Source organism: Athene cunicularia, assembly GCF_003259725.1.
Source record: "Athene cunicularia isolate RWA chromosome 3 unlocalized genomic scaffold, athCun1 chr3_part1, whole genome shotgun sequence".
Lineage (NCBI taxonomy): Eukaryota > Metazoa > Chordata > Aves > Strigiformes > Strigidae > Athene > Athene cunicularia.
Window position 1 is genome coordinate 124,103,002 of NW_020799097.1, and position 15,238 is coordinate 124,118,239.

General features: G+C 41.4%; 1 protein-coding gene across 2 annotated transcripts in view; it reads right to left on the reverse strand.

The window, feature by feature from the left end:
• Positions 1 to 1,214: 1,214 nt before the first annotated feature.
• Positions 1,215 to 15,238, reverse strand: part of COMMD1 (copper metabolism domain containing 1) — a 72,220-nt gene continuing 58,196 nt past the window's right edge. For both annotated transcript variants that reach the window (XM_026844390.1, XM_026844389.1), the window contains one exon: positions 1,215 to 1,354. In XM_026844390.1, the coding sequence (XP_026700191.1) occupies positions 1,247 to 1,354 (108 nt within the window). In that variant the 3' untranslated portion in view covers positions 1,215 to 1,246. The remainder of the gene's footprint in view (positions 1,355 to 15,238) is intronic.

The following is a 15,238-nucleotide window of genomic DNA, read 5'->3' on the forward strand; positions in this document are numbered from 1 at the left end:
GATAAGCTGGTAAGTGTGGTTATACATCCTGCTGTGACAAGCTGCCAAGGTTTCACCCCTGAACGGAAGCATCTGAAATGGAAAACCTTTCTGCTCAGTCCTCTTCAGCCAGAAGGGTCGTGGTTGCTCTGCAGTTTGGTGTTAAGGCAGAGTGACGGGGATGCCTGCAGCAGCCAAGAGCCACAGCAACCTGTACGTAGCTTATCGGGGGCTCTGGAAGATTTCTTCACACAACTATTTTATCAATATGGCTTTAACCTGCCAGGTCGCTAAAGTCATCTTCCTTTTACCCAAATTCCAAGCTGAACATGCACTCGCTAGAAACCCTGGGTTTAACGTGGGGCTTTCTGAGGTCAAAACAAACATAATGACAAACAGAACAAAGTGCAGCCAAGTTAAACTGTGCTCCGACAAAGCACTGGCCTCTCAAACACACCGTGCAGCTCGCTGCCAGGGCTGCACCACTACAGCTCAAGAGCTGGAAGGCTGGTGAGGGTGGACGGTCAGAAGTGGTTTTGAAGGGTCACCAGGCGGTCACTGGATCAGGCACTCAGCACACACAGGAGGGCTGCTCCTTTTGGGAAACCAGCACCTCCCACCACCCCAGAGATGCTCCACACATTGTCCCCTGGCTCCCCATGGCATCGGGTCATGCGACTGAAGCAGACAGCAAGGTTGGCCACCTCACAGCCTTGGGAACCATTTAAACCCCAGCAGCACAGAGGCTCGCAATTACGAAATGTGTCTCTGCTCCCTGAACTTGCTGCACTTCATCTACTCTCCCAGGCTTTAAGCTCTAAGCAGGCAGAGTTCACGTGGGTGGATTTGTCCTACATAGCCCATGGTTTGGAAGGATAAACAGAAGATCCTCCTCTTGTCTCCTGTCACAACTGGCCAACTTACTTCTGCTCTTCATCCAGCCTAGTATTTACAGCATCTGGAAGACTCAAAGACTGTCTGAGGGAAAAAAAGAGAAAAGCTATGCCAAACTCAAAGGTGTGGTTATGCAAAGCTTTATGTGAACAACGCTGGCGCCACCTTGGAGAATGGGCCTGGAGGAGGGGACAGAGAAAGCTTTACAGTGTGACTCAGCCCACACTCGGTTGTGAATGTGTTGTACAGTTATAACTGGGATTTAACAATAATTCCGTATTTTATATGCAGAAACAGGAATTATGCAAAAGGAATTATGAAAAAGTACCGAGGGCCATTCGTTTTCTGAGTTGCAATCTATTTGCTGTAAGAGTTAAGTGGTCTGCGTCAACAAAGTCATGCTCTCCTCTATTTCCGAGAGTTTCTTCAGCATCTGGCTCACTTTGGCCTCATCAAACTCCAGACAGAGAAATTCTGATTCCTACAAAACAAAAGTGCAAGAACAATAGTTGAGAAAGATGACAGTTTTTCAGGCATACAACAGAGGGGTGACAGTGAGTTCTGGTTTCCTGATGATTTCTGTCCCATGTCTCCTTTTTCTGCCGGTACCACTTAAATAACCTCAGTAGACTCAACGGTGGGCTACACCCCTACAGAGCAAGAGCAGCACAAGTTGGCAGGGCAGCCAGCAGCTGCCAAGGAGGACACAGGGAAGCTGAGCTCTGCCCACCTTTCCTTTCAATGTAGGCATCAGTTTGGGTCTCTCTTTAGCTGCAGACTCTTGCAAAGCTTGTAGAAATTTAATTCTATCTGAGACTTCCAATTTGGTGATCCCCAAAGCTGTTGCTGCATACACTGGGAACTGCAAAGTGATTATAGCCACTGCACAAAGCTTGTCACATAGAAGAACCAGACTTAAAACAGGGGAAAACAAGAATCCAGAACACAGTCTTGTACAGGACATTCCAGTCTGGAAATTCTGGAGAGTTTTATATTCTCTTACAAATGGGCTCTAGTGTCAATTTAAACTTAGACACACGTTAAGTAGCATCACAGATTTGCTCTGAAAAGTCATGTCACATCTTAAAAAATTGTTATGCTCTGATAACATGGATATCGGGATTTAATAAAATGATTTTGTCAAAGGCCCAGAAAATAAAGGGAATATATTTTTAAAATAAATAATATATATGTATTTATATATAACTATTATATATTAAGTATTATACATATAAAGGTCAAATGAGATAGAACTCATTAATAAACACCAGTGTGAAAAAGTCTCCTGAGATCTCCAGTCCATTAGCCTTAGCTACTGGTATGTCTATAGTTACGAAGCATTTCCTAATGTGATTCTGGCAGAAGAGATATTTGAGATTGCTAGGACCATGACTGTGTACTAAAGGTTGTTCCAGGTGAAGCACCATCAGTGATAGAGAAACAAATCAAAAATATTTGAAATTTAAAGTTCAGCCAGCATGGAGGGAGGTTTCCTTATGAGACTTTGGAATAGTTTCATCAATCGAATCACCATATATGCACTCAATTACTGTATGTAACACAGACTCTGTGGTGCTTATAAAAGCAGAAGGACAGCTCCAGGTCTCATCTGTTTTCTACCAGACTAAAATTTAGATCATTATTCAAAATACATTTTTTCCATACAATTAGCATCTACCCAAACCACTGCAACTTCATCCTTTACATTTATGGAATTAATAGTTAATACACAATTATATAATCATCAGACAAATTAAACCCATCAGTTTTTACTAAGTACATTTTAGAACTGCTAAAAGAGTTTTCCCACAGGCATCAGGAATAGTTCTACCTTTTACCCTCTCTCATTTTTCCAAGGATTTGTGGGTTGTTTCATTTTCTGTAAGAACCAAACCAGTGAGTGAGATACGAACAAAACTGCTGACAGAGACAGTAAAGGGATCATTTTGTCTGTAATTGTCACAAAAGGCACTGCCAGAATAATGCTAATGGGGAAAGAAACGAGGAGACACAAGTCAGTGATCAGGAAGCTGAGCATGTGAAGTGCATGGAAATGTTATGTTGGGGCTTCTGCTCAGACATCAGTCACATGGGGTATCATCCCAAGTCAAGACAGAAATCAAAACCGTGATTTAAAGCTTAAAACTCGAAACTTTCTAAGAAGGAAGACCTCATACAATGAGAGCAGCATGTATTAAATATTGGTGTCTCTCCTGATGCTGGTACTCAGGCACTGGTAAGTCACTTATGGAGCTACAAGGGATGAGTCAGTCTTTCTGAAATCTTTATTATCTGCTAATGACCAAATGAGCTAACAGACCAAGGTGCAGAGATCAATTATTTATTTAGTATGTGGGTGCTTCTGATTAGAAAAGGTTTTATAGAATTACGGAGAACTATGATTGAATGATGTATTAGTAAAGTTCAGTAACAGACATGTAACTAAATATATACCATGTAGAATATACAGAGGACTATTAGGAAAGGTCTTTGCTTGAGCAAGCAATTATACTCATAAACAGCATCCTATTAGAAACTATTATTGTAGGTTGTGATTTGGTTTGGTTTATTTTTAAAATTAATCGTTCATCTCCATAATATTACCTAGTAGATTCCAAAACATCACAAAAATGGCATTAAACATTCAGGATCCATAACGACACAGATATGAAATCTAGGACCTGGAAGCAAGGGCTCCCTTGCACCACTGTTCTTGACAATGGTTATTGACACATCTCATAGAAAATACATTGTATAAAATATCTCTGCAAGCATAGTTACAGCAAAGCATAATTACAGCTGGTCACTGTGCAGAAATAAAATGTTTGGTGAGGAATTTGACAGCTTAACTCCATTTAGCAGTGGGCTTTCTTGTAGTTTCCTGTCTGATTAGGAGTGCACTGAAAAAAATAGAGGTTGAATCTCCCTGAAGATGTGATTGCAGGAGATTGCATAAGAAAGCTTGAATGAAACCCGGAAATATCTCTCTATACATTCCTTGATTGGGAAGCACTGGAAAAATCAAATCTCAAGTAATCCGTTAGTTAACCCCCAAGGCTTTGTGAAGCATCGTGCTGAAACCAGATCACAGACTCTTGCTGGAGTAAACCATTCTCCACTGAAATGAGCAGAAAGAGGTAATGTCAGCCCAACTGGTGCAACTGCTGCAAACCACGACTGCAAAGCCAATCCCTCTTCACCTCCCCCTGCTAAATCCCCCCAGTTTTAGCGTCCCTGTTTTCCCCAGACCTGACCAGCAAAAAATTTTGAGCTCACTTTCACATAAGAGCTAATGCACAAGCTTTTCTCACCAAACTAAAATCATCCCAGTATCTGTAATGTTACAAGTCTTGTTTCACAGACAACATCTGAAAATAGCTCCTCTCTCTCCATAACCTGACCTCTCTTTCCTCAACACGTGTGCCATGGCCATGGGCTGATTTCTATCTTGACCTTAGGGAGTGACTGGCAGCACAACACTACGCAGCCCTGGGTCATAGTCCTCACCAGGACAAACTCCAAGGTCACACTCCTGACTTCTGTGGCTTTCCAGCCACAACTGCACACCTCAAATCATGGGAGCCCATCAACAAACTTCCCCAGGCCAGGGTGCACCCGTGCAGCCTTTAAACTCTGCAGAAATTGATTTTATGGCTCGATCACAGGGTGAGTGTGAGCTGACAGGATAAGACTGAAGCTCCCAGCTCCAGTGAAGATGTTTTTGCATGAGCCTAAGGCATAAGGAGGCTTTTCCCCCCCCCCCTCTTCAGGTTTTGTCAGTTAAAAGGAATGTAAATTGAGCAAAAGGACACCCTTGGATTACATTGTCTCTTCATGACACTTTATAGAAGTGTAAGTGTACTCAAAGCATACTTTTATTTATAAAGCAGCTAAAACTTTCCTATGTGGATTGGACAGTATCTAAACAGTTATCACACTCTCATGAGGACCTACCTAAAATGTGACTGAGAGGGCTGTAAATCAGGCTGCTCAGAACTAAGCTTTAGTTTATTTAATACTTCGTTAGTTTATATCCTCCACAAAGTCCCAAAGAAGCAGAAAAAAGGAAGAAAAAAGAAGATGAAGCGGTGAAACTAAAACTTCCCATCACTCCTTAAGGTGTCCTCCAGAAGCAAGACAAATTTGGCGTCTTTGCTCCTTCTCAGCAAGAAACAAGGCATCCCTTTTGATACTTCCTATTGTTATAGAAATTTCCAGCCCACTTCGATGTCTTGTGGTTAAGCAAACCCAAAATGGAATGAGTCATTCATTAAAAATAAACTCAGAAGCTAACAAACAAGAACATCAACAGGCTACCAAACACTCACTTATCTGAAGCCACCAAACATGCAACAATGGCACCATGAGCCCCTTCACTGGACCAGAACCTCCTGTGGTGAGTGTTTCATACCTGAAGCAAAGCAGCGGTGCCTTGACACCCTGAAGTGAAGGCACACTTGCCTACTAGCAGATGGCCACGTCCTTTGGAAAAAGGCACACTTATGTGCATAAGCAGGGCTGTTAGGGCATGTGCGTGTGCAATGGGAATAGCACGTGTATCCCCACCTTCAGGCTAGAAAGCCAACTTCAATGCTCTCGAAAGGTGTGGGAATGGACATCCATGTCCTGTGACCATCTTGGTTTTCTCCCCACATGCTTTCCCACCCCTCCTCCCATTTCGCTCCTGAGCCTGGGCTATAAAAAGGAGCTGCAAAACAAACATCCAAGAAACATAAACTTCCCCCAGCCATGAATTAGGTCTTCTAGGTTTTTTTCTTTTTCAGGAACAAGAGAGAGCTGCAAAAATATTTACATGAGAGACCAAGAGAAGCACAACTCTGTATCTCAGTAACTACACTTAAAAAATCATGTATTTTTAGAAAACCAAGCCTCACACATTCAAACTTTAAAAAATACTTTACAATTGTTCTCTATTGCATCAGTTTAACCAGCTACTTGAAATAGTTCCCAGCAACTCTGATACATCCAGCATTTTTAAGTTCTAGCCACTATAGTGAAAGAACAAAACCACCTCTGAATTCATATATCATTTTATTCTATTCATTTCCTCTTGATTCAGAGACCTAAACCACTCAGCATTCAGGAAACTTGGTCACTGGCAGGACTGAGATGTAAATTGGTGGTAAATTCACTTTGGATCCCAAAGTGTCTTGACAAATCTTGTTCTATGGGCTGGGGTGGTGGCTTGGGGCATCTCCTGAAGCAGAAGTCAGGAAGTTAGCAAACTGTGATTGCGAGGGAGACGCTGGTACAGATGCAATCAGTAGGGTGCCATGCCTTACACTCATTGGCCCAAGGACAGTGAAGGTTGCTATGTGCAAATATTTGCCTGCTCAGGTAGAAATATCTCAGACAAAACTTTGCAAGAAGTAAGGAGAGCTCCCCACCAGGGGTAGGAAACAAAAATTGCTCAGCAACTGAAGATGCCAAAGTGTTGATGATAGCTTTAACAACCCAGATGGGTTCAAGGGACCAGGGGCTTTCTTCCATCAAATCAGAGAAGTGCTGCCAAGCTGAGGGTCAGCTGGCTACCAGAAGAGCCATGGTTCAGTGGAGGTGTCACGTGCAAGGGGAGAGGAAGCTAACTCCACCTTCACACTCAGTGTGCAAGGAATTGAGACAGAGAGAAATGCAGAGTTTGTCTGGTTAGATACTATTTCATATTCATATCCGAAACCCTATGCAAAGAGAATACAGGTGAGGCTGTGTGCCCATCCTCACCTCCAAGGATTTCAGATGTGCCCGGAGCAAGTGCAGGGTCCACATCCCATGGGAACAAGCCCACTCATAATTGCTTGATTTGGAGTCCCAGGGGCCACCAGGCTATAGGTGCCACTACTGAGAGGGGCCCACAGGAGGAGAACTGCTTCAGATCACGTGAACACAGAAGAGCAGAGATGCCGCAAACTGGGACCTATGGAGCTTGTGCTGAGTGACTGGGGGTGAAAAAGAAACATCAACAACACCCCTTGATGGGCAACCACCAGGCAATGTGCCAGTCCCATGCCTAAAGGCCTTCTCAACCTGGCGCAGTGCTCCTAAGATCACTCATGGCTCTTTGCAAAGGAATTATCCAGTCTTCCCTACTATCCCTCACCAGGGACATGGTGAAAAAGCACGAGCTCCTGATACCTGCGTGCAAACAGACAGACAGGTGCAGACATGGAATTCTATACTGAGGCAGCTGCTTCCCGTAATAATGGGAGTAGCATGGTTTCTTGGGTCTTAGGTACAGGCAGCACAGCCATTTGCTTTGCAGAGGCTGAGATTCAGTGTCATTTCAATGCTCTGGAAGATGTTTTATTCTCCTGGCTTAGGTTTTGCATTAGGATGTTTTAAAGATTTAGCTGCCCCTTGCATAAGCAAAAAACAAATCTGTAACATCACCAGACCCCAAACTTGCCTTCAAACATCCTGGTACCTTTCACTGTGATTTTCAGTGTTCCCAATTTTTTTGGTCAACAAAAATATTAAGTGGTTTTGGAAAGGACTAGCTGATAAAACAGTTTTACATCTGCAGTTACGCATTTGCTTGCTATCAAGAAAACCTTGTTATCCTTATTAAGAGTTTTTGATACTGTGGTAAGAAAAGTCCTTTACTTATGGAGGGTTTTTTCTTAATTAAAAGAATTGCAGAAGCCAGAATTTCAATAAAACTTATTTTAAAAAGTAGTGGAGTTCAGAGGTGTTGCCTTTTTTTCTGAAGCCCAATCATTCAGTGATACACGATTAAAATAAAAAGGAATTTATTTCTTCACTTCTTAGCTGGATGTGTGAAAGGGTCAATCAAAGAAATTTCTGGCATAACATTTCTTATAGAAATGAATTTTGCTGCTTTTTAACTACTTCTAAGTTCCTCATGGCTAAGCAATAAATACTAAGAATGTTTCTACTACTCCATGTCATTTTTTCTTCCGGATCACTGAATATTCTTCAGCCAAGCAAATCTCCTACCTCCTCTGTTAACCAGGAAAAACAGCAAGTATAGATTATGTAAGTAATTAAGCGCATCACTGGTAGATAAAGACTCCAGAGTCATGACTGTCAAACCTCTCAGCATTTTATGTTAGCTTGGATTGTAAACCAGCAGGGAATACCTCCAAAATGATTATCATATTCTACCATGCTACAACCATGTCTAGTTTTCCACCTGAACAGCTGCCCCAGCCTTCTCCGCAGAAGCAGTGGTGGGCCAGGAGACACCTGCCGATTGCGTCTGGCTCACATGCTGATCTGCAGCTGGATGCGTGCGGCAGCTCGGCAGGAGCCTGGGAGGAGGTCAGGCAGCCCCTGACAGCCCAGTGGGGTTTCACCTCTCCCCGGTGGTCCATGCCAACTCCCAGCAAGCGCACCCAGCTGAGGGAACCCTCCTGCTGCAGAATTAGATGCTAGGCATCTTGCTCAGACAGGCTTTGTAGCAGGAAAAAGTACTGAAAGATACTGAAGGACAACCTGCCTTTGGAGGATTTCAGGCATACTTATATGTCTGAATAATATATGTCATATATTCAGAAGAAATTCAAGGATATATAAAGCTACATATGTGACAAGCTAACCAATCTTTCACACAGGATAATCTCTGTAAACACGTATCTAAAAACTGCTTTTGACTTATTCTAAGTACACTCAAGGAACTGCGAGCTTTGCTTACGTCAAAGCAGCAGGGCCGAGGTTAAATCAGCAATGTATTAACACCAGATGCATATCGTACAATCCACAATACATGCAAATTAGGTTGCAAAAAGAAAGCCGATGAGGCCCTGAGAGGAGAAGGCTGCTCCTTACAAGGAGATGGTCACTAAGTCGGTCAGCTTGCATCACACACAAGCCAGCACAACAGCAGACATGCATGGGAATTCAGTGTACACTCATCTTCTCCAGAAACACCCACAAGCAGAAACAAATGTTACTTTGTTTCCAAGGCATTAATTAAGCAGAAAAGACAAAATACTGATTTCAGAGTAAATCCATAGCCTATCATTTAAAGGCGTTGCTTATCTTGAGTGAAAGGAAACATACTCATGGACTCAGATACAACCTGCTTCAGCAGCATGAGTTAGGATTACCAAAAAAATCTTCTGGTTTATCTGAAAATGTCAACTCTCCCACTTCCTCCAAATTTGCTAATTCCATTTAAATACTATTTTAGTAAAGCACCTGCAGGGACTACCCTGTAAGTAATACCCCATGTCACAAGTGTAATAAATAGTATTTCAACAGGAAAATCAATTATGGCAGGTACCTCACCAGCTGCCATTTTACATCCTGCTACCCTTACAGAGGTACCAACGTTCCCTCCGGGTGCCCTTTCCTCCCCGTGGGCTCAGCACCACAGCAGGTTTTGCCTGTGATGGTATGATCCAGCTACCCATTCTCACAAACAAGAATCACACGTTCTCAGTTATCACTTTTTAAATTTCTTTATCACTAAAAGGTTATAATTCTAGTCAGAAAGAAAGTGTTTGGAAATAGCCAGTGGCAAGACAGCTGGCAGAGGGCTAGCACAGACCTGATAGTAATAGCTGCACCTGAATTTTGCAAATAAAAAAAACCACAAACCAGTCAAAGTCCTCTAGACCTGTTTTACACAGTGCTCCATCAGGGTCACTTGCTAGTTTTTAAATCAATAGATTTAAATTACAAGGTGGCTTTGGTCATTCCTCGACACATCAGTGCTGCTGGGAGCTGGGGTAGCGGAGGCAGCTCTAACACAGCCACGGCAAGCTACCTGCAGAGCCCACTGGCCCCAGTGCTGAAAGGAAGCTGGCAAACAGCCCCAGTCCATGCCAGCGACCCAGCCGCTGCCAGAAGGTATTAATAGTGTGCTCCATGTTAGAGTTATTTCCCCGACATGGACAGAAACAATAACGTATTACCTTCAAGGTTTAGCTGGACCTGCTTAGAGGCTTGCATGATAAAGAAATGCAAATCTTAATTAAGAAGAAAATTCCAAACACTCTCCCCTATCCTAAAGAAAACAAGAGAAAAGAAAATTTTAAAAGAGAAAATTTAAACCAGCATAACGCAAATTTCAAACTGGAAATGAGACACTTCAAAACCAGCATGAGGACACACTTTCCTTGGAAAAGGCACATCTAAAAGTCATTTTTGCAATGATGCCCCAAGCTCTATCACAGAAGCCTCCCTTCATCACAGATTACTCCTACTCATTACTGTGGGAATTTGCTATTGTACTGTCTCAGAAAGTAAATAAACCCTGATAAAGTCACCTCAGGATAATTATTACTATTGCTTGCTTCCAAACCTTTCTTTGGAGGGCCTCTCCTTGACACCTGGTGCACACAATTCAAATCTGACTCATCAGGGCTGCCTGGTTAAGAGGTAGGGGATTTTGTTCTGCTATACATGGCTTTACGTGCAATGCTGTCCCACATCCCTCTTCCATGCAAACATCAGTGGTAGCTGCTGCACACAACGATCTACACTTGATCTTCTTGTAGACTACCAGAGTGGAAGATGCCTCCCAGCACTGAGCACTTCCTGGCTGCTCCAGGTGGTTTGCTTCTCCTAGGAATAGTTGCTCATGACATTCCTAGCAGGACTGGGGGGAGAATGTGACAAAAATGACCTGCATAATTCATGCTAAAAAAAAAAGTGATAAAAGATAATGTGTACATTACCACTACGATATTCTTGAAAGTAGGAAAAAAGGGCTGAAAAAAAGGAAGAAAAATACTGCATTTGAGCTTTTTTTCTTCTTCAAAAATCAGGGTAATACCACATTGAACTGGGTGATTCATGCTAAATGGAAATATTTCATGTCAGATGTTTATGAGAGTGATTTATTTTTGCTGCTTGGATTCTCAGTTTAGGAACACCTGATAAGTGGTAAAAAGAAAAAAAAGAACTCAGGCTGACACAAACCAATGCAGGGCAGTAGAAGTATGAGATGCTGCATCGAATCTTTTATCACATTCCATCAATCATGATCCCACTGCAAACTTCAGAAGTTATTTTTAGAGTCATTAATATTCTGCAAGATACACTGGGGCACAAGATAATGACATCAAGTCTAGATAATTCCAGAAAAATTGGAATGGATGGCAATCCATTGATTTCATATGGCCACATTTCTGACAATACTAAAATCATGATTTTAAATTTAATTCAGAGCTAATTTTGCAACAAATCATGGCCTTCAAAAACTCTAAGGTAAAGTGCAATTCATTTGCATAATACTGTATTAAATAAAGCACAAATATTTGTAACTGAGAGTGCCTTCTAATACTTCGCCATTATTTTGGTATTACATGAACCAAGAATCTCTTAAGCGAATTATTATTACATCCCCATAGAAAAAAAAAGTTAACCCACTTGCAGATTTTTTAATACTTTTAATGTAACATCAAGCCTGTAATATCACAGATTAAATAGATAAAGGATTGTAGAAATTGGAATAATTCCAGAAGCATAAGACTAGGTCTCTGATACTGCACAGCAAATGTAATGTCATTGCTTTTACGTTATCAACCTACTGAAAACAGTCTACCGAGTATTTTATACCTTAAATTAAAAATGACTATTTGCAGATGCAGAGATGCACATGCTTGTCTTCGTGTCTTTTCAAGCACAGGTTACTTTTCACAAAGTGTTACAGGAAAAAAAACCCAAACCGTATTTTAATCAGTATAACTAATTAGAAGGAAGTGTACACTTCAGTTCTCATATGTTTCACAACAAAGAATTAACAAGAATAACACAGAATATAAAGAATTAACAAAAAAAAAAGACAGCTTAACACTATTATGCAAGATTTATATACTTTCTATTTGGCTATGCTGTTTTCAAACTGCTGATATTAACTTGCACTGGTTTCTGTAAGCCTTCCACCTTTTTTTTTTTTTTTTTTTTTTTTTTGATTGGTACCAGTTTCCTTTTTCTGAACAGCTTTAATGTATTCCCCATATTCCACTTGGAGAGCAGCTTCCTGCCCTGTGTGCTCCCCCTAAACATACTCCATATTACAGGGGTTACTCATCCACGCTTCCACTTAAAAATGATACCACAATGCGTAAATACAGAGGCTGACAATGAACAAACGGTGATTACCCTGCATTTGCGATTAGTCTTCTCCTATTTCTTTTAATTATTGAAAGAGTGTCATAACTGTTGTGTTCCAGATGCTGCTAGGACACTGCTCATTCATTATGGATGTCGATTAGTCCAAACCCTCAGCTGTTTTGGAGAAAACACTGTGAATGTCTCTCCTCTATGAGGTCAAAACACATTCAAATACCACTTCATATGGCAACTTGCTGTGGCCAGAAAGGAAATGTTATAAAAGCCACAGTTCTGCTGGTACCAACACAATTCAGAAAAGACAGACCTGGTTATGTTGACAAAATGCAAATTTCATTCTCGTCTACCGATGACTCTTTGCAAGATTATACCTGTAACTTTTTATGTGGGTTTATCTGATTGATCGCCACTCACTCAACTTGCTTACCTGGTTCCTCCAACACCCTTTTACAACATCTTCAAGTAGTTGAGACTCAAGTTACCCCATAAAATCTCTTTCCAGATCTGCTGCAGTCATTGGCCATCACAGGAGGTTAGCAAGAGTGGAAAACCCTTAACGGCTCTCCCTCACTAAAGAGCAGCATATATTTAAAAATAAATAACAGACATAGTACTTTGGCCTCCTGTCTGTTCACAGTTCAAGTAACTAATTATAAAACTGTGAATTTGATAAGGAATTCCCAGTGATTTCTCCAACCCTATAGTGAACTAGCTTCATAAATGGAGTGATTGAAACACCCTAATAGTAATTGTTTAGAAATAGCCTGGTTTGTCCTCCCAAGACCCACACTGAGCACAAATGCTAAGGCTGCAAAGTCAATCATCCCCATGAAGCTGCACTGGTTTCACTTCAGCACCTGCTAAACAGGCAAAGAGATGCAGAACCTGAAATCCCTCTGGTGTATCCACAGTTTAAGATATTTACCCCATTCTTCAGAAACTTGAAATGTTTTTTAATAGTGCTTCATACCTTCCAACACGGCTCCAACCACCTGTGGTTGTAAGCATATGGTTCTGTTCTATTTACCCGCATCTGCCTCAGGCACCCAGAACATGGGGAACATCTTATTGGGAAATTACTCTGAAATACTCAGCTGTGGCCAGCTTCACCAAGCCTCACATCAGGCCTTTGCGGACTGGAATAAGCTGGGAGGTCGTGTTTCACTGTCTTACACAAGAGGTTGTCTCTTACCTTCTGGCAACACACTGTGTCCTACCCTTGGGTAGCTTGTTCATCAGCCTGAACCTAGAGCCAGGAACCTACAGCAGCGCCCAGAGCACCTGGAGGCTGCATTTCCATTCTGGAATGTGCTCGATTCAGACGAAAACCTCTAGGAATTGAAGGCCACTGAATGTAGGGTTGGGTAATCCTAACTAATAGCACTGCCATCACTGTTGTCTTCTTTAGATGGGAATGGGGTTGCGGCAAGAGAACAAAGTCTTACAGTTAAACTCCTGGTGCAGGAATGAAAAGTGAGACATCTTTGTATCTAAACTAATTTTAAAAAAATAATGCAAAAAGAACCACCCCCAATTCCTCTATGCCCAAACCGATACTATTTTGACATAGAAAGACATCAAGACTGTTTTCAGTTGAATTGCAGCAAGAAGGAAGAGGCAATACAAGTCTAGAGAGTCAGGACTCTTCAAGGTCAAGGCTTATTAAGGAAGAATTTAGGGAGAATTTATTTAGGGGCTTGTGGTCAATTTTTAGAAATCAGAGAATCATAGAATGGGTTGGGTTGGGACTCATCTAGTCCAAATCTCTGCAATGATCAGGGACATCTTCAATTAGATCAGGTTGCTCAGAGCCCTATTCAGCCTGACCTTGAATGTTTCCAGGGATGGGGCATCTACCACCTCTCTGGGACACCTGTTCCAGTGTCTCATCTCACTCATCTTAAAAAATGTCTTCCTTATGTATAGTCTGAATCGACCCTCATCAACTGGTCATCACTGGTCTAACCTCTTCGGGAGATGGTATGTAAAAGCTTTATCTGGAATCATGTTAATTCTGTAACAAACACGGTTGTCAGTTCCCAATCACCCTAAAAGTGTAAATTGGACTAAAAGTTTCATATTATTTTTTGTCCTTTAGAACAATGCAATTCCAGTGTCTGTCACAGGATGCAGTATTAGGGAAACAGAGGCTGAAATATGTTTAACATTTGTATGTATCTTTCTCCAAGTGAATGCCCTAGTGCATACTTTTGGATATCTGGCAGGGCTTAAGAGGTTTTAGAAGAAAAAAAAAAATACAGTTATACCTACAAGTTTCACCAAACTGTACAGAGAAGCATATAAAGATGGTATAAAAAAAATAAAATTAAATTACCTTTCTATCGCTGTGAAATTTGAAGCACCACATGTATTTAAAAACTAAAGGAAATGCACTATAGGTTCTTCTCATCTTACTTCTTAATCACATTTTTCTCCAGCTCATGTCAGCTCCCCCAACCACTGGTAGTCCTTCCAGCGCTGGTGTTCCCAAAGGCACCAGCGACTAGGAAGTTCCATCATCATTTATTCGAGCTCTGCTGTGTCAGCTCTTAACTAGCAAAGAGTCTCCCAGTGGAACCACTACAAGGTGATGTACTTTCCTCTGAAAGTCCCCTGCAGGGCATCTCAAAGGGTAAATGTCCTTCCTCGCTTATGATCGTTGCCTTCCTGTGCTGATCTGCATTTTTCTATCTTGTTTGACAGCTGTATTGTTTTCTTGCACTATACTTTGTACGGTTTATGTTTTTAAGCCCGCTCACAGAGGTGAAATCAGGCCACAGCTTTCTCTATACATGTTTAATCTCCAAATACCTAGGCCAGTCTCTGTTTTTACAGTCTTGTGGCACTTAATTGCAGTACAGAATTGGTCTAAGAGAGCCCTTACTGGAAGGATCTTCTGCTTTTACCATAAATTCGGCTTCTCTAGTGAGAATATTAATCTGACCTGGAATTCATATTTATTACATTTTAAACTCCCTATTATCTAACATGGGAGTCATTCAACATTGCAAAAAAATTTTACTATTTTGTTAAATGTATTGGAAAGTACCATTTTATAACATCAAACCCTCTATGCTACTGGGGCATGTTTTTGTTACAGGGTATCACTAAGACTGGAGTTTGCAGACTGTGCATTTAGTTAACTCTTAATTACATAACGAAATTTCTGTGCTTTTAATCAAATCAGTGTCAACCATGTTTCTCTCTGTTATTGCAATATTTAATGACAGGAAAACAGGAATGAGCTGTGGGGTTAAGAATTACTTCTATACCAACTACATGGACACGGTTTAAGTAATCTGAA